General features: G+C 45.7%; 1 protein-coding gene across 4 annotated transcripts in view; it reads left to right on the top strand.

Moving 5' to 3' along the window:
- RPH3AL (rabphilin 3A like (without C2 domains)) overlaps positions 1-20,460 on the top strand; it is a 174,499-nt gene that overhangs the window by 29,156 nt on the left and 124,883 nt on the right. For all 4 annotated transcript variants that reach the window (XM_027862427.1, XM_027862426.1, XM_027862429.1 and 1 more), the window contains exons 2-4: positions 8,106-8,219; positions 16,417-16,560; positions 17,548-17,677. In XM_027862427.1, coding sequence (XP_027718228.1) covers positions 8,143-8,219; positions 16,417-16,560; positions 17,548-17,677 — 351 coding nt within the window. In that variant the 5' untranslated portion in view covers positions 8,106-8,142. The remainder of the gene's footprint in view (positions 1-8,105; positions 8,220-16,416; positions 16,561-17,547; positions 17,678-20,460) is intronic.

Here is a 20,460-nt window from a genome sequence, read left to right as displayed (position 1 = left end):
TCTCTCTCTCTCTCTCTCTCTCTCTCTCTCTCTCTCTCTCTCTCTCCCTCTCTCCCTCTCTCCCTCCCCCTTCCTCCCTCTCTCCTTCTCTGTCTCTCTCCTCCCCTCCTTCTCTCCCTCTCTCCCCTTCTCTCCCTCCTTCTATTTCTCTCTCTCTTTCTCTCTTTCTTCCTCTCTCCTTCTCTCTCTCCCTCCTGCTTCTCTCTCTCCCTCCCTCTTCCTCTCTCTCTCTCTCTCTCCCCCCTCCCTCTCCCTTCCTCCCTCCCTCCCTCCCTCCTTCCTTCTCTCTCTCCCCCTCCCTCCTTCTCTCTCTCTCCCCTTCTCTCCCTCCTTCTATTTCTCTCTCTCTTTCTTTCTTCCTCTCTCCCTCCCTCCTTCTCTCTCTCTCTCTCTCTCGCTCGCTCGCTCTTGCTCTCTCTCTCTGTAGGGGTGTTTCTAAGAGTCCAGACCCTCTTTGCATCATTTGTTCAGTTGTTTTCCTCCCCTCCCTTCTCTCTTTGCCCCAGACAGCATTTAGTCAGATCCAGTTGTCTTTACTGTGACGATAAAGGTTAATTCCTCTGCCAAAGAATGGTTTCCAGACTGTCTGTCTCTGTGATCCTTCAGCTTATGCTTTTCCTGCAAAACAGGAAGTTCTCTGACAATTAAGATTTGTTACTTATCCAGTTCCTATGTTCTATTCATTTAAAATTCCTTTGCGACACACAGCTGGAGGGTCTTAATCCTATCCCAAGAAAAAAAAAATCCCAGCAACCAATGCATCCCTGTTCCCAAACTCAGCATTAATGATAATAATGATAAATATAGTGATAACAACTGAATATAGAACTTTAGGGTTTGGAAAGTGAATTAACAACATCATTCCCATTGGATCCGTGCAGCATTCTGGTGAGGTAGGTGTTATAATAGGTATTAACCCCATTTTTCAGAGGAAGAAATCTGTCAACCATCTCTGTGTCTCCAGTCTCCAGCATATAATAGGTGCTAAATAAGTGTTCATTGATTTAGTCAATCAACAAGCATTTTTTAAGCACCTTGCTACATTCCAGGCACTGGAGACAAAAACTAGACAGTTCCTGCCCTCAAGGAGTTTGCTTTCTCTGGGGACATTGTACAGATAAGTAAGATGAGGATATGTACAAAATAAACACACCTCTATCCTGGGGAAGCCTCTGTGTACCTCTCTTGTAAATGGATTAACCTCCTCTAACTTCAAAATAAATGCAGCTCTCCATGGGACAGATGCCTTGCAAGAAAATGTTATTTGAAATGTGTTATTGGAGGCTCTCTTTTAATTAGATAGCTAAATGTTTTTCTGACCTCAGTCAACTTTAACATGCATGTCACCAAAACTGACAATCACTGGAGAAGCATTGTGGGCTGAATGCCCACGGCTGGCACACAGGTTTCCGTTTTTAGAAAGTGCCTTCCCTCAACACACCGTACAAGAAGCTTGCCCATGGCCACTGAGGCACGGCACAGCCAAAATGCAGGTACATTGCTGCATGTGCCCCAAGTGAATGACTACCCATGGAAGGATGCAAGTTTTCATTTAATGCCAGGATGCATTTGTTGAAGGTCGGTTGCAGGCTTTTGCTCAAGCCCAGGCTGGGCAATTGACAAATCACTGGATTTGTCATCCGAAGTTATTCAACAAGCATTTATTAAGCACTTACTATATACCAGGGGGGTTCAGAGAGATGAAGTGACTTACCCCTGGTCATATAGGTAATTGCCAGAGGTGAGATTTGAACCTAGGTTTCTTCTAATTCCAAGTCTGGAATTATTATCATTAATATTGTTATTATTATTGTTACATGAACCCATGAATCTCAATTATGTACAGCTTTTTAAAAATCACATTTAAGCTGCCAGCACCACCACTGACCTGCTTGTTCTACTCTGCCTCTCTGTTCCCATTTGAACTCCCTTCTGTTCTTTCCTGTGTATTTTAAAGTGTTTTATTATTGACACTTCTGTTTCTCATTGCTGTCTCTACCCACCCACTGCTTCCCCTCCCACCCCAATAAAACCCTCCCTCGTAATAAGTCAGGCAAGACAAATTCTCACCTTGGCCATCTGGCAGTCTTTCTCCTACCTTTGGGTGCTCGTGCCAAATGGAAGGCCTTTGTGCCCTGGGAGGCTGAGGCCCTAATGCCGTCCTAACTGGCCCTGCCACTAATGACACGTGACCTCTGGTAAGGGTTAGCCGCCTTGTTTGCACCCTGTCCATTCACCCGCCCCAATGGTAGGAGTCAAGGAGACAAGCTCACGGGTCAACGGGATTCTGGCTAGAGGTCAATTTGTGTATGTGGAATGGGTCAGAGGAAAAATAAACAGGAGAACCCACGCTCCCACTGGGATTCCTTCTCTGCTCCTCTTATCCTCTGGTCGTCTGGGGAAGCGGCCAAGGTGGAGAAAAAGGCTTCGTCAGTCAAATCAAGGAGCATTTAGGAAGCACTTCCTATGTTTTCAGGCACCAGATTAGAAAACAGTTTGCTGCGATTTGCCACTGAAATGTGGCTGGCCCAGCGGGTACTTCCTGCACCCACCAGGTGCTCAGGATCTGCCTCACGATGGAGATGGTCAGGCGGTTTGAACTGCGCTCTCTGCCTCCTCTCCCCCATCTTCCCCATCCTTTGCCCACGCAGTCTGGGCTTAATTGTCTTTCTGGGATATGACTTTCTCTCTGTTGATGGATTTTCATTTCAGTTTCTTGGCCCTGAGGAGCGGCCCATGTCCTGCCCACTGTTGATGATAAATAGGTTCCCTCTTTAAAGGAGTAGATGGGACAGAAAGAGGAAAACATGTGATGTTCTCCTGTATGCCATGGAATGCCTAACCCCAAAAGCAGAGGGGAGAGAGCTGTCCTCTCTGGACATGCCTATGTCCAGATCCTCCGCCCAGGCTCTGCCTAACCCTCGCTAAAGTCTCGGTCACAGAAGGGGCAGCCCATGTGACTGGAAACCAAGGCTTTTTTTTCCTTTGCATTTTGAGGGAGACCTTGTCCAGACCTTAGACCAGGCCTTCTGCTGCTTGTAGGGTTAACAGCAGCTGCCTCCCCTGTGGGGAGAAACATTCAATCTAGTTCCATGACAGTTTGTTTTATCATCAGCTTTTCTAGGAACAGATTACCCAAGTGTCTTTCTCTTTCCCTGTACCTCCCACCCCCACCCCCACTGGGTCCTAGGTGGGTAAGCATCAGGTCTGAGCTAGCAGGGCAGGTAGGTGTCAGATCAGGGCTAGACAGGGAGTGAGTATGTGTGTATGCACATACGTGATCTCCCCCCTCCAACGTTCTCTTGGCATGTGTATCTGAACCTCCCTCTTGCCTTGTATCATACTTACTTGGGCATCTTCCCTTGACTTCTCTGCTAACATGTACTGACGTGCTGACCTATCCCCAGCCCCTTAGCACAGTGCCAGGCACATTGTGATGCATTAATTGATTAATAAATCAGTCCACAAACATTGATTGGGTCCCTACTGTGTGGCAGGAAATGTGTCTGTTAAACAAAAGCAAGGAACAGAACCATCCCTTGGTAAATTGTCCTTGAATTGAATTGTGGCTGGAGCTCCAGAGATCAGGGGCGTGATGGGTTTCATTCCTGAGGAGCCAATCAGCTTCTCTGACCCACAGCCTTCCTGATCATCTTGAAAGTGCATGCCACTCGCCTCAGAGGGATCGTGGAAATAGAGCTGAAAGGGACTTTAGACATCATTTAGGCCTCCCCATTTTACAGATGCGGAAACTGGGCCATAAGGGTTAAGTGACTTGCTCAAGGTCACATGGGTGGTGAGTGGCAGAGCTAGGATAGGAACCTAGGTGCCTTGACTCCAAATCCATTGCTTTGCCCTCGAGCCATGCTTCCTTCCACCAAAGATCACACTACCTGGCTTGGCTGCAACAAATGTAGGTTGTTTTAACTGAGTACTATGAACATAAGGGTAAGACACAATTCCCACCAACTGGAGACATACAATAACTCTGCCCTGCTTTTAATTCCTAGAGGTTACTTCCAAATGTAATGTCTGATTCTATGTGAGAACTACACACACACACACACACACACACACACACACACACACACACACACAGCTAGTCTCTTTTCCCTTCCCCACAAACACCCAACCTCAAGTTTTCCTTCCTTCCTTCCTTCCTTCCCTCCTTCCCTCCTTCCCTCCTTCCCTCCTTCCCTCCTTCCTTCCTTCCTTCCTTCCTTCCTTCCTTCCTTCCTTCCTTCCTTCCTTCTTCCCTCCCTCCCTCCCTTTCTCTCTTTCTTTCTCTCCCTTCCTTTATTTCTTTCCTCTGCTTAAACAACTATAATAATGCAGAACCCATGTCATCCCAAGGCAGCTTTCCACTTGGGGATAGCTCTAATTATTTGGAAGCTTTTCTGTCATTGAGCTGTAATCTCTCTCTACAATTTGCCCCATTTTTCCTGGCTCCACCCTATGGACCCAAGCAGGACAATTCCAATGCTGTTACTACATGGCTACTACATGGCCTTCAAATGTTGGAAGATTGTTGTCCCTCCCCTTGCCTCTTTCCAGAAGTGAAAATCCACAGATGTGGCACATTGGCTGCAACATCAGATTTTTTTTCAATATGTTGATTTTGTTTTGCTGAATTTTTTCTCTTCCTCTTTTTAAAAAATTGTCATAAGGAATGACTTTCTTGAAGGAGAGCAGGAGATATATAGGGGAAAATGCATGTGATATAAAAGCAAAAGATACCTATGTGTATATATATATATATATATATATATATATATATATTTAAAAAGAAGAAAATAGATGTTTCCACCATAAGCCTTTTCTTCTCCGAGTTAAATGTCTCCAATTCCTTCAACTGATTCAATTGTGGTATAATTTTGAGACCCTTCATTATCCTTGTCACCCTTACTTGGGGACAATCTCCTTTATGATATATAGTGTCCAGAAGTCTTCAGACTATACTAGATGCCATCTGATCAAGGCAGAGTGTTCCAGGATTACCATAGCTCTCATTCTGGATACCATGTATCCCTTTTAAAAGTTTTTTAATTTGGTAACTTTTTATGGGTTTCTTTTGTTCTCATACCACTTACATTTCCCAATGTGTCTGTCCACCCTCCCCTTCCCCAAGAGCCATTCTTTATAACACTGAATAAAAAAAAGAAGAAAGCAGTTCAGTAAAGCTAACCGATATATAAACATTTTTCTTACGTTATCTGTTATGCTCCACCCCCTTGGTTTCCTGCCTCTGCCAAGGTGGAAGCAAGGCGTCTCTTCATGTCTCTTCTTTGGAGTCAAGCTTGGCCATTGTAATTTTAATAATAAGGCAATACCAAAGCTTTCCCTTTTGATTGCTTTTGTTGTTTACTTTCAGCCACCTGTGTATTGTTCTCCTTGTTCTTCCTTCACGCTGCATCAGGTCATACAAGTCTTGTATTGTGCTTGTCTGTATTCTTCATGCTCATCATTTCTGACAGCACAGTCATAGACTCTTATATGCATGCACCACAGCATGGTGTTTCCTAATCGATGGGCCTCTATTTTGTTTCCAGTTCTTTGCTATAATGAAAAGTGCCTCACTAACTTACTAACCATTTTTTTTTAATATTGAGTCAGTCCCAATCATTCCTAGAACCTGTTTCCTCATTTGCAAAGTAAGCTATACTGCTCTTGGTCTCAATATTAGAGTGTAAGCTCTTTGTAACCAGGGGTTGTTTCATCCTTTTTGATGGTGATTTTTTTATTTTGGTGAAATAATCAGGGTTAAGTGACTTGCCCAGGGTCACACAGCGAGTAAGTGTCAAGTGTCTGAGACCGGATTTGAACTCAGGTCGTCCTGACTCCAGAGCTAGTGCTTTATCCACTGTACCATGTGGCTGCCCCTCACCCTTTGTATTTGTGTCCCTGGCAGCTAGCACAGTGCATGGCTCATACTAGGCATTTCATAATTACTTATTCATTCATTCAATCTTAGAATGTTAGCTCCTTGAGGATATGGACCATATCATTTTTGCCTCTATGTCTCCAGATTCCAGTGCCTAGCAGTTGTAACCAGGTAGTTAATGTTTATTGCTTGATTGAGTTGCGATGAGGAAAGGAGTGAGTTGTAGCCCATTTCTAGCCCTGGGGCAGAGAGTGGGCAACGTTCAGGAGCCAGCTTTCATCTTTCTAGGGTTTTGGATAAATCGGGATTGTCAATCTGGGTAGGAAGGACAGCAGTTCTCAGAGCAGATAGTGGAGAACTGTCTGAATTGTTAGGGAAGGGACAAGAGCCAGGCTGTATTTGATGCTCAAGCCAAAATGACAGCTTGGTCATTTCAGCCAGTTACCTTCTAGTCCTTAAGTATGGGGTCCCAGTAAATGATTCCGTCTCCCTGAAGAGGGAGAGCCCTAGATGCCTCCTTTTGATTAATCAAGTAAAAGAAAACTAAAGACAGGCTACTCTCATCCCTTCCAAATCTCACATCAGACAATAGCTGTCTGACCTTGCTCCAGTCAACAACCCCCTTGTGCCTCAGTTTCCTCATCTGTAAAATGAGGGGGTTGGACTTAAAGGCCTTTAAGGTCCCTTCTAACCTAGATTAAAATAATATTTGTAAAGCTCTTAGCACCATGCCTGCCACATAGTATTTGCTTAATAAATGCTCATTCCCTTCCCTTGCCTTTAAGTCACAGTGTCTATTTTCTCTCATCTCCCAGTTTTGAGCAGCTGCCTGTATTCCTTACTATAGTGCTTAGCTCCTATGCTTCCTGGCATGAGTCAGACCTCTACCCCTTTGCTCAGGGCCGTTGGAAGGTTAAATTTCAGTATCCCCCTTGGAATGGAGGGAGACAGCATGATGCAGACTTTGGAGGCACTGTCCACGTATTACCTATGTGACCTTGGACGAGTCAGTGAACAAATGAGAAGGTTGGATTAGATGAATCCTTTTGGCTCAGAATATCTGATCCTCTGTCACCCTTCAGTAGACCTTCTCACCTCCCTTTTGCGTTCTAGAAACCTCTCCTCCGTATACCTACTACAGTCATCCCTTGCACATCGTGACTTTCCCCATCGAGGTTTCAGTATATCGCGGGTCAGCATAAGAAACTAAATGGGAATTTTTGGGGAGTTTTGTGGAAGCGACAGACAACACAGAAAAAAATTAGAAACTCAGAAATGCATGAGATATATGTACAGTATTGTGTAAAATCAACATATTTTATCTTTTATTACCATAATAATTCAGACTTCTCTGGTACAAAGGGAGGACCAACAAATTTTATGTGAATTTTCCAGGTTGCATGGGCACCCTGACCCCTCGATGTGGAAGAGATAACTGTACATCTTGTCCTTCGGGAAACTGATGAACTCTTGACAAGCCAAGCTAATGGCGACTTCATACAATCAACAGTGGGCTCTAACCCTTTCTAGCTGTGGGACCATAAGCAAGACCCTTAACCTGTCTGAGGCTCATTTTACTGTAAGATGAGGTTAAGAAGACCTGTAGTACTCACCTCGCAGGGCTATTGTAAAGCCCAAATGAGAGAATGTCAATAAAGTTCTTTGTATAAATGTCAGCTACCGTTAGTATTCTCTGACTCCCCTCGTGGAATCCTTGTTCAATAAATGGTTGTTAAATGAATGATGGATGGGGTAAGGAATAAATTAATTTCATGGAGCAAATGAGATAATGATATATAATGCTTTGTAAATGCTAATGTGTTATGTAAATGTCAGCTATTTAAAATATTTATATTTTTAATTTTATTTTAATAATTTATTTATATTTATATTTTTATTTATTTATAGTTGTTAAGTATTTCCTTTTTAAAAGTGGATCCTAAAGAAGGGACTGCTTAACACACAAGAATGAATCTCTAATGGTAGAGTTCCAGGTATCAGTGAGAGGAGATATATGGGGACATGGGGCATTTCCAGTATCCTTCATGCCATGTCACATAGGCAGCTGCATATCACACACACAGGTGGCCTTATCAGAACTGGAAGTGTCCAGATGTCCAATGCCTCCAGCACGCTGTTCCTCACTTCTGGTTACTGGCTCACTCACAACCTATTCAGTGACCTTGTCTCTTGCTGTCTCCCCCCGTCCTCCATTCTCTTTCAGATGTGACAACTAGCTCTTTTCTCAGCCCCCTCAAACCATGGCTGACACCATCTTTGGCAGTGGGAAGGACCAGTGGGTATGCCCCAATGATCGACAGCTTGCCCTCCGAGCCAAGTGAGTGCTGCCCTCAATTTTGCCAGGGGCCACGTGGGGCTTTCCTGGCTTTTCCTTCTCCTCCTGACACTCCTTTGGCAGGATCTCTGCTGCCCAAATCTCTTCCTCAATGAGATGGCAATATCATAATAATTTTGGGTACATACTCAGGTGTGCTCGAGCCAGCTCAAAATGGCTCTTTGGGGAGAGTTGATTGTTAAATTTCCATTGTGAACATTTACATTTCAGAAATCAGCAAATGCTACAAAGTCAGGGCTTGATTTATTGTTTTGTGATTGTCTAGGCTTAAGAAAGTGACTGAGAAAATGTTAGCAATGCAGTTTAAACTTAAAAGTGTGTTCTGTGTTTAAAGCTGATTGTTAAACATTAACTAGAACACCCCTGCCCAGACCTATGACTTTATTAGTTTTGGAAGCTCTGCCTATTAATACAAATCAGTATCAGCTCTGTGATTTATAATCTTAGGAAGGTGCCTGAGAAGTTAAGGGACTTGCCCAGGGTCCCACGGCCAGCATGTGTTAGAGGTAGTCTTGGCAGTTAGGGGTCATGGTAGGTAGAATGCTGAACTTCGAGCTAGAAAGAACTGAACTGAAATCTTTCCTCAGATGCTTACTAGCTGTGGGACTCTGGGCTAGTCACTAATCCCAGCCTTAATTTCCTCCTTTGTAATAATGGCACCTGTGTGACGGGGTTGTTATGAAGATTAAGGGAAATAATATGGCTAAATTATTTTGCAAGTATTAAGCTTGAATTGTTATTCAGTCATGTCTGACCCTTCACGACCCCATTTGGGGTTTTCTTGGCAAAGATGCTGGAGCGGTTTGACATTTCCTTCTCCAGCTCATTTGACAGATGAGGAAACTGAGGCAGACAGGGTGGGTGAAGTGACCTGCCCAGGGTCACGCAGCTAGAAGCTGGATTTGAACTCAGGAAGATGAGTCTTCCTGATTATAGGCCTTGCACTCTTTCTACTGCACCATCGAGCTGCCCTGAAAATATTAAAGTGCTGTGTCAGTGTTAGCTATTGTTATCATTTCTGACTCAGAGGTCAATGCTCTATGTCATGGCAGACTTTCTAATAATAACAATAACTAATCTTACTAAGTTTTAAGGATTACAGACTATACATGTTATTTTATTTGAGCCTCACAATGACCCCGGGAGGTAGATATTATTCTACCCTTTTGATATAAGAAGAAACTGAGTCTTTGACTTGTCTAGGCCCACTTGGCTGGTAAGTTTCGGAGGCAGTGTTTGGACCCTGGGCTTCCTGATTCCAAATTCAGCACTCTTACCCACTGGGGACCTAGACCAAAACAAAAACAATCAAGCGTGCCACAGGGCTCGAAGACAGAGAGCGCAGGGAATTCTTAATTAGACACTATCCCTGCACTAGGGCCAGGCAGCAGGGGATTGGGGGAGATGGAGCACAAGCATCCTTGTCAGGAGCAGAAGTCATAGGAAGTGGAGAGAGAAGAGAGACGGCATTTCTGCACATCTCTGCAGCCCATTCGGGAGAGTTGGCTGCCACCACTGCCCTAGGATTGCCTCCGCCATTAAATCCTTCAGTTTCCCCCCCAACCTCCCACTCCCATGCTGAACTACAGGGAAGGATGGAGTCCTGGGTGAGCCTCATCTGGCTCTCACTCCCTCCCCTCCCCTCCCCTCCCCTCCCCTCCTCTCCCCTCCTCTCCCCTCTTCTCATCTCCCCTCCTCTCCTCTTTCCTCTCATTATTTTGTTCTCTCCTCCTTCTCTCATTCTCTCCTTTTCCTTGCCCCCTTTGTCTTTGCTCTCTTCTTTTTCTCCTCTCCCCCCTCCATTCTTTCTCCTCTATTTTCTCTTTCCTTCTCTTCCCTATCCTCTCTTTTGTATTAGTCTATCTCCCCCTTCCTTCTTCATTCCCTCTTTCCTCCCTTCTCTCTCCCCCTCCCTCTCTTCTCTCTTCCCCTCCCTCTTTCTTCTTCCCCCTTTCTCTATCCCCTCCTCTCTCTCTTCCTCCTTACTGCGCCCTAAGGACTAGTTCTTTCTGACTTGCAGCTGAAACAGATCTCTTATGTGGCTTGTCTCCCTATTCCAATGTGGGAGGAGCATTTAACTTTGTATTCTGCACCTAGTGAGTGCTTAATAAATGTATTTTTTTTCACTCATTCATTCTTTCACTTGTTCATTCTCCCCTTTCCTTCCCCCTTCTCTCTCACCCCTTCCCTCCCTCTCTCTCCTCTCTCTCTCTTCTGCTGATGAAAGATCAGCCCCATTGCTCTGGGAGCAGTGACCTTGGCTGCCTCTCCTAATCTCAAGCTAAGCTCTCAGAGAAGCTGTGGCAGCTCCCTCTCTCCTCCTCCCTCTTCCGCCCATCATTCTCACTCTCTGCAGCAGTGCAGAAAAGCCGCTCACACCTTTTAGAGCTGCAAATGTCTTTTTATCTTTCTCTCCTGGGGCAGGCTGCCTGGTAGGGATGGAAAGTAGTCTCAGGCCATTAGCGCCTGGCACGTCTGTGCCCCCCTCCCTTCACTACATACCTCTTCCAGCCAGTCTCCACAGCCCTGTTCACCCTTCACCTCCAGTGCAACACTTAATGGCCTCAATTTACCTTGTCACAGGGACATAGATTTGGGGATCCCTCAATTCTGTTCAACTTAACAAACATTTATGGAACCCTCCCTCTCAGCTCGACACTGTGCTAGGGTCTGGGAATATACAGACAAAAATGAGACAGCCCCTACCCTCATGGTACTTACATTCTGCAAGGTCAGGTTGATTGGCTAAATTCATTTTAATTCAACAAGCATTTGTTAAGTGCCTACTGTGTGCCAGGCCATGGGGCCAACGGTCCCTGCCCTTGAGGGTTGTAGCTAAACATAGAGGATTATTTTGATTTATTTTATTTAATCAGCATTTTTTTTTTTTGGTGGCTAGGCAGTGGGGTTAAGTGACTTGCCCAGGGTCACACAGCTAAATGTCAAGTGTCTGAGGTCAGATTTGAACTCAGGTCTTCCTGACTTCAGGGCTGATGCTCTATCCACTGCGCCACCTAGTTGCCCCTTAATCAGCATGCATTAAGGACCTCTCTAGTGCAAGCCATGGTGTTCAGCCCTGGGGATACCAAGACAAAGGAGAAAAAACCCAGCTCTCATTTTACTGGCACCCATTTTGCTGGCTTATAGACTTAGAGATGGAAATACTGTAGAGGTGGTCTAGTCCAACCCCATCCTTTTCCAGATGAGGTAACTGAGGCCCAGAGAGGTCAAGCTATTTGCCCATGGCCACATAGAAAGCATGGGCACATGCAGTACATTTCATCTAGGTGTGTACTAAGGCAGGGGTGGGGAACCTGCGGCCCTCAAGGCCACATGTGGCCCTCCAGGTCCTTAAGTGCAGCTCCTGAGTCAAAGGGCTATACTAGAGGACGTAGAGGGTCATATCTGGCCTGGAGCCCCAAACTGACCTAAAGAATTGCATTTTTTAAAAGATGAACATTTGTCAAAATACTCAATCAGAAAAAATGTTCTTCTTTAAGCTAAAGAAATGAATACTTGAACTTAAGCATAATACAGCAGTCCTTACTTTAAAACTAAAAGAATGTATCTTGTAGTTAAAATGTGAAACCATTTGGGGGGGCATTTGGTACCAGGAATATAAAGGTAAATATTTAACAAAATATTCACAAGAAATACTTTTAAATTTAATTTGTATTAACATTTTATCCTTTACTTTCTTAAGTAAAGATAATCAACAAAAGAATAAATTAAGCCCTGGTTTGTATTGTTCCCCAGTTTTTGGAGGTGTAAATGCTCACATTGAAAATTTAACAACCTGTTCTTGAGCATATCCCAGCTTGGCACACCCTTCACACACCCTGTAACAGGTGGGTGGGTGGGGCATTGGGGAGGCCCAGCACCTGTGCTGTGAGGGCTGCTGTGGTACCTTTGTGTCCACCAGCCACCCGGCTCTCACCTGTGGCTCCAGAAGCTGAGCTGCAGTAGCAGTCACACCCCACTAAAGCTGCTTTGGCAGAGGAGCTGAACGGGACTGAGGGTCACCCAAGGGCCTCAGACCTGTTGGTGAGTTAGGGAGTTGTCTACCCCGACCATGTGCAGACTTCCCTTGGTGGAATGAGTAGATGAGAACAATTTGTTCTGACGGTCCCAAAGGCAGCTGAAGCAGGCGCTGTGGGGCGCTTGGAGCTCGGTCGGGCATCAAAGACAGCCAGGTCATTAACTAGACTATCTCCAGCCATCTTGGCTTTTGTCCTGCCCCTGGACTTCAATGCCTGGAAGAGGGATTTAGGCTGACAACTTTGCACAACTCTCCCACCCTTAAATACAATTCACGTGCTAGTCAAGACATCACCCATGATGTCATTGGTCCTCTCTGAAAACAAAGGACAAACAACAATAACCTATAACAGCTAGTAAGTGGTAGAGGCCACAATTTGAACCCAGAGCCTCTGACTTGTCACGTGTGTACTTTAGGCAGCTAGATGGAGCATTGGTCAGAGTACTGGGCTTGGAGCCATGAAGACCTGAGCTAGAATTCTGTCTCAAGGGGCAGCTGGTGGTGCAGTGGATAGGGCCCCAGCCCTGGATTCAGGAGGACCTGAGTTCAAATCCGGCCTCAGATACATAACACTTACTAGCGGTGTGACCCTGGGCAAGTCACTTAACCCCATTGCCTAGCCAAAAAAAAAAAAAAAGAAAAGAAAAGAAGAATTCTGCCTCAGACACTAGTCATGTGACCCTGATCTATTTATTCCCTCTTAGCCTCACTTTCCCTCATCTGTAAAATGGGGATAACAATAGTAAGTACCCATTGAGGATCAAATGAGTTAACCTGTATAAAGCCTTCACAAACCTTAAAAGACAATATGCTGTCATGTCCTGATCATTTGTGGGTGTGTGTTTTGTCTCATAATTAGAGTCAGGATAAGGAAATCAACTGATCAGCAAGTATTTATTAGATGCCTGCTACATGCCAGGCACTGGGGATACAATTCAATCAGTAAGCATTTAGCCAAAGACTGACGTGAACAGTCCCTGCCCTAAGGAACTTACATTCTGTTGGAGGAATTGGGGGGTGTGTGTGTGTATGTATATGTGTGTGTGTATGTATATATATGTGTGCATGTATATATATGCGTGTGTATCATATATATGTGTATATATGTGTGTGTGCATGTATGTGTATGTGTGTGTATATGTGTGTATGTAGATATGTGTGTGTATCATGTATATATATATATATATGTGATACAAAGTGATGAGGGAGGGCACCACAAGCTGGGGGGATCAGATAGGAACTCCCCTAGGAGCTGGCACTGGAGATTTAAGGGAAGGTAGAAATTCTAGGAGGTGGAGATGAAGAGGGAAGTATTCCAGGCATGGGGCACAGCTTGGAGATGGCAGATAGACTGTTTTTTTGCAGCAGCAAATGAGCCAGTTTGCACTATAGAGAGCATAAAAGGGAAATAATGTGTAATGAGGCTAAAAATATAGGTCGGGGCCAGGTTGTGACGAGTTTTAAATGCCAAACAGAGGTGTTTCGCCTAATATGCCAGTGAGCCAGTGGCGTTTACTGTGTAGTGGAAGCCTGTACTTCAGGAAAATCCATCAGGTGCGTGCGTGCAGGTTGGGTTGAAGAGGAGAGAGACCTGAGGCAGGAAGATCAATAAGGAGAGAGGCTTTTGCAGTAGTCTAGGGAAGAGGCGATGAGGTCCTGAACTAGGCAGGAGGGAGGAGGAGACAAATGGAAGAGATGTTGTGGAAGGAGAAGCCAGATCCAACAACCGATTTACTCTCTGGACGCAGAGCCAGCATGCCAAGTCTGGCTCTGTCACCTCTCACCTGTGCTGCTTTCTTGGTCTCCCTGCTTCTAGCCTGTCTGCTTCTCCAAACCGTCATCCCCACAGCTACTACAACAGCCATCCGGGGGCACAGTTCTGTCTGTGTTACTCGTACCTTAAGGAACTTTGGTGGCTCACTATTGCTTCGAGGTTAAAACAAAATCCTTTTGTTTGCTATTTATAAAACCTTTCAAAATCTGATTCTCTTCTATGTTTCCAGACTGATTATTCTCCTTCATACATTCTATGTTCCAGGCAAAGTGGCCTAATTACTGGTCCTTATACACAACATTTGATTTCTCATCTCCATGCCTTTGCACAGATACTACCCTATACCTGGGGTATATACCTGCTGTCCCTCCTCACCCCTGCCTCTTGAGCCCCTTAGGCTCCTTCAAGTCTGAACTCAAGAGCCACCTCCTACATTAGACTTTTCCTGATTCCTTCCCGCCTTCTCCCCGCCTCTCTAGTTATTAGCGCTCCTGTAGGCAAAATTATTTTGTGTTTATTTTGTATCTATATTGTATTTATCTGTGTACACATTGTGTCCTACCATAACCACCTTCACTCTGGTAGAATATAAGCTCCTTGAGGGCAAAAACTATTTTGCTTTTGTCTTTGTATCCCCATTGCCTAGCATACTACCTGGCACAGAATAAGCAAGTAGAATGTTAGGAATGTTAGCTCCTCATAGGGACTATTTCTTTTTTGTCCTTGTATTCAGTGCCTAGCACAATGCCTGGGACAGAGCAAAAGCTTACTAAATGTTAGTTGAATTGAATTCAAATGATGCCTCTCCCAGGCCCGGGTTGCCCAGATCATTTCTACACTAGCATTGAGAAGAACCTACCACCTGCTTTCAATCCTCTGTTAGGCCATCCTAAAATCTGCCATCCCCTCTTCCTCCCTACTTCTCCTGTGCCTCTGGCTCTGCTTGTCCCTTTACATTTTCAAAGTGCCCCCTACATTTGGAGCTCACTTTATCCTCACTGACTTTTTTGTTAGAAAAAGGTGTTTACATATCATACATATTTATCATCCTCTCGCTCACCTTCCAGACAAATGGAAAGAAAACCACTCAGTCTCCTCTTCCTTTTTCCTAAGCATGAGCTCCCACTCGCCTCTTCTCCTGTTTCTGCAGGTCTTTCCCCCTCTGACCCTCTCAAGGCTTCCCCTTGAAGTGTCTGGGTTCTCAGCCAATTGGTATTGTAAGGTCTCCCTTTTGTTGATATTGGAAGGTAGATGTGAACTTGCCTTCAGTCACATAGCAGGCTATTGGTGTAGCCGGTGCTTGAATCCGCTCGGTGTTTTATTGGGAAAGAGGCGGTAGTTTCGGCTTTGACCCTGGCCTTGGTGAACCCTGGTGATTCACTTCAACTCTCTGGGCCTTGGTTTTCTCATCACTAAAACAAAGGCCTGGACTAGATGACTCAATCACGCTTTTAGCTAGAAGTAGGGTTCTGGGGGCTGCATTTTAGGAAGGTCGTTGATTAGCTAGAGAGCAGTCAGGATGGTGAAGGGCCTGGAGGTCTCTTTAAGTATCTGAAGGAGTGTCGTTGGAAGAGGAATTCGATGTGGTGTGCATGGCTTTAGAGGGAACAATTAGGATCAAGGGTGTGCAAGAGGCAAGTATAGAATTGATTTCAGGAAAAAACTTCCTAACCATTAATTTGAGCTTTTAAAAGTGTAATAGGTTGCTGTGGGAGGTAGTGAGATCCCCGTCACCGAAGGTCTTTAAGCAGGTGGACGGCTGCCTGTTGGGGATAATATAGAAAGGATTCTTATTCAGGTGCAATGACCTCAGTTGTAGGTGACCTCTGAGGCCCCTTCTAGCTGAGTTTCCTTGATTTTCTGATTTCTTGGGCTACTGGAAGGATTTGAAGTAAAAGAACCTGAGTTTCAATCCTGTCTCTGGCTCGTTAGTATCTGTGTGACTTGGGCAAATCATTTCATCTCCCCAGGCCTCAGTTTCCTCCTCTGTAAGATGATGAGTTTGGAGTAGATTACAGTATCGTCACAGATTTAGCACAGGGAGAGGTTTTGGAGGTCCTTGAGGCCAAGACCCATAGAGGTTACATGACAGCTAGTGTCTGAGGCAGGATTCACACCTGGGTCTTTGACTCTGAGTCACGGCTCTTTATTACACCATCTCTCTTCAATGATCTCTAAGGTTCCCTCATGTTCTGTGGGTTAGTTACCCTCCTAGGACCTCTCAATTCCTGGTCCTCTTTTCCCTCCCCTCATGCTGCCTCCACACACATCTCCATCTAATCCTTGTTTATTCTGAACTGGGGAACCACAGAAAGGTGGATTCAAGATGGCAGTCACTATTGCCTTTTCTCCTTTGTCTTCTCCAGACTGCAGAGTGGGTGGTCAGTGCATACATACCAGACAGACAAACAGAGGAAAAGCCAGAGCCTCAATACTGCCGAGGTGGAGGCCATCCTGGAGGTGATCCAGAGGGCTGAGAAACTGGACATTCTGGAGCAGCAAAGAATTGGGTAAAAGCAGTGGGCATCTGGGCTGGGGACAGGGCTGGGAGGTGGGCCTACTAGCCAGGGTATGAAGGGGAGAGACCTAGACTGAGAGCCAGAGGATCCGAGCTCTGCCACTCTCTAGTCCTGGGACCTCGAGGAAAGCCTTTACTTCTTGAGCTTAGGTGGCATAATGGTTAGAGCATTAGTCTTGGAGTCTGGAAGAGTCAGCAAGAGCAAATCCTGCTTCAAACACTTTCCTGTCTGTGAGACCCTGGGCAAGTCACTTACTGCCTGGACTCTGAATAGCTCTGCCTGCCACAAGTCTCTCCCCATTTCAGTCCATCCTCCACTCAGTTGTCAAATGATTATCCTAAAGTGTAGCTCTGACCATGTCACTTTCCTACCCAATAAACCCCAGGGGCCCCCATCACCTCGGGATCAAATATAAAATCCCTGGTTGGGTGTTCAAAGCCATTCATAACCCGCCGCCTCCTTTACCTTTCCAGGCTTTTTACGCCTTAGATCTCCTTCCCCCAGTGTGGTCTACAATCCAGTGACACTGGCCTCCTTCAAGACCCTCCATCTCCCACCTCTGGGCATTTTCATTGTTTATCTCCGTGTCTAGAATGCCCCAGGGGTTAAGACTTGAACCCAGGTCCTCTAGGCTTTGAGGCTTGCTCACTGAGCACTCTGCTGGGCTGCCTCTCACCTCTAAAGGAATGAATAGTAAGTGGTGGAATCTTAGAGAGGAAGCAGAATAGCTTTAGGGCCTTCTCAGTTCTCCTTAGTTGTTCGGGGTAACCGGGCTTCCAGGTAAAGACCCTTTTGTTCTCACTGCCCATCTGTCACTGGGGCTGCCTTTTTGGGGGACTTTCCCTTTGATGGCAGGTTTGGGCCCTGGGCCCAGAGTACAGGGACCTGTGTTCTCTTGGCAGTGGGGAGGTGGCGTGGGGGGTGGGCTCTTGCAGAGATCCCATCCCTCCTGTTTCTTTAACCTCCCTTGTGCTGCAGGAAGCTGGTCGAGCGGCTGGAGAACATGAGGAAGAACGTGATGGGGAACGGTCTCTCCCAGTGCTTTCTGTGTGGGGAGCCCCTGGGCCTCCTGGGCAGCGCCTCGGTCTTCTGCCAGGACTGTAAGAAGGTACGGCGTCCTGAGCTTGTCTTCTTGGTCTGTAGGACACATGTTACATGTTCAGTACTGATGCATGCAAGATGGGTAACACCCTCTCTTACCTCCCCAGAAACTGACTCCCCTCTTTGGGGAAAGGGCTGGCCCTTGTGGGGTGTAGCCTGGATAGATGGACTTACAGAAACAGGCAGCTAGGCCACCTTCTGGACAGAGTAGTGCATGGGGTCAGGAAGACCTGAATTCAAATCCTGCCGCAGACGCTTATTAGGTGTGAGACTTTGGGGAAGTCACTTAACCTCACTCACCCTCAGTTTGGTAATAACAGCGCCTATCTCCCTGGGTTGTGAGAATCAAATGAAATAATATGTGTAAAGCACTTTTCAACCCTTGAATCACTATATAAGTGTTAGCTATTATTACATTCATGCTTTCTCCCCCATTAGAATATAAGCTTTTTGAGGACAGGTACTATTTTGGCTTTTTCATTACATCCTCATTGTTTAGTACAGTGCCTGGTATATAGCAGGTGCTTAATAAATGCTTGTTGATTAAGTGGAGAGAGAGAGACAGACAGAGAGAGGAGAGAGTGCATGAGAGATAGAAAGAGAGAACGAGGAGGAGGAGACAGAGAGAGATGCATTGGACAACAGTATCAGAAGAACAGAGCCAAGGAATATGTGGATAGACAGATCCAGGCAGCCAGAAAGAGGGTGTGTGTGTGTGTGTGTGTGATAGACAGAGGCATAGAGAGAGGGAAATGAGGAGAGAGAGACAGAGGGGGGAGATAGAGACAGAGACAGAGACAGCGGTGCATTGTTTAGGCAGAGAAGTGAGTGCCAGCCTTTTTGGGGAAGGGTTTTGGTTAGCCCGAGAAGGGATCCACAGGTTCCCAGGTGGCAGACGGCTGAGCTCAGCAGCCTCAGGTGATAGATGGCTTTAGCTCAGATCGGAACTGTGTTTCTGAGCTGGGTGGTTTGTCTCTAGCCACCCCTTCCCATTTTAGTCTGTGTTCTGGAGGCTTGTAGTGAACAGTAGTTATAGAATCACTGAGTCAGAGAACTGAAAGAGATATTAGAAGTTATCTACTATAAACTCTTTAATTTATGTGGGAGGAAAATGAGGTCCTAAGTGGTGTGACTTGCCCAAGGTCACACTGATGGTAAGTGGCAGAGACTGGATTTGAACCCAGGCCCTCTGACTCCAAATCCTGTGCTCTGCACAGTGCTACTTCAGCCAGGTCTGTGCTTTTTATGCTACATGATGGGTCCTTTCATGGAATTCCTATTCTCTTGTTAGAGAAGGTAAGATCCTTGAGGGCAGGAACTCTTTTTGCTTTTATCTTTGAACCCCCAGAGGCTTAGCGTAGTGCCTGCTACATTGTCAGTTCCTAATAAATCCTTGTTGACTGTCTGACTGCTAGCTTTGGGGTTTGAATATAGCATGTGGACTTCCTGGTTGTCCCATTCCAGTAACCAAGTCCCTGCTGCCGTCATGACTCAAGGGTCTCTTTCCCAAGTAATTCCTCCTATGCCTACATGACAACCCAGTAGGGCAGGTGTAGATTTGGAGGGTTCAAGTCCAGCAAATCTGGCCATGGAGTTATGGAACCTGGGTGTAGCAAGCGTGGCGTATAGGCTGTGTTTATCCCCGTGTCTGGAACGTTCCATCTCTTTACCTCTGCCTCACAGAACCCCTGCCTTCTGACCAAGGGCCACCCTTTATGTGAGGTCCATCCTGATTCTCTCCAGTGGCTACTGCCTCCTTTGCAAAATTACCTTGAATTTATTGTGTATGCATTTATATAGGTACATGTTGTTTTCTACCAAGGGAATGTAAGCTCCTTGAGGGCAGGAACAATTCCATTTGTCTTTGTAGCTCTAGTGCCTTGATTAATTTGAGGTGTTTTGGTTGTGCAAAGGCTGGAGTTTATTGGTATAATAGAGACAGGTCTTTCATTCTGAGTTCTGCAGAGAGGTGGGCAGGTGTGGGTCCTAGGCAGCTGAGGGGTAGATGTGGTTGCTCCCCTGAGAATGACCGAGGCAAACACATCAACCCCATGGAAGGATTTGAGGTGAGGTCTGTGTGATGTGGGTGCCCACATTTCCACTCAGGTTCTCCAACCCTCTGCCCCTGCCTGCCCTGTGGTATACCAAGCCCAAGCATTGTACCTCTATTTCAGACAGTTCCTTCCAAACTGCCCACAGAGGGGATGTGGAGCAGGGAGAGAGAGGCTCCCCCAGAGAGCAGAAGGGAATGAAGGACCTATGCAGCTCCTGCACTTCTGGTCCTTGTAAGAGAAGAGGAATGGGGTCCTCAGAGGAGAAAGCTGTGGATTGGGTCCCCACATCTAGCACCGAGTTCACAAATAAAACTTACTGTCCCTAAGGGCTAGGACTGTGGTTTCCTTTTTTTGTTTGTATACTTAGTACGTGTCAGTCAACAAATATTTATTCAGCACCTACTATGTGCCAGGCACTGGGCTATGTGCTGAGGATACATAAAAAGAGGCAAAAGATAGTCCCTGCCCTCAAGGAGTTTACAATCTAATGGGAGAGACAAGGAGCAAATAAATGTGTACAAACAAGATATATTCAGGATGAATAGGAAATAATTAAGAGAGGAAGGAACTAGAATTAAGACAGGTTGGATAGGAGATGGGATGTTAGTTGGAACTTAAAGGAAGCCAGGGAAGCTGGTGAACGACAGGGACCCAATAAATGCTTATTATATGAATGAATGAATGAATGAATGGATGGATGGATGGATGGATGGATGGATGGATGGATGGATGGATG

Source organism: Vombatus ursinus, unplaced genomic scaffold (assembly GCF_900497805.2).
Source record: "Vombatus ursinus unplaced genomic scaffold, bare-nosed wombat genome assembly UNPS02014768.1, whole genome shotgun sequence".
NCBI lineage: Eukaryota > Metazoa > Chordata > Mammalia > Diprotodontia > Vombatidae > Vombatus > Vombatus ursinus.
Note: the sequence above shows the minus strand (reverse complement) of the source record. Positions and strands in the feature narration are given on the sequence as shown.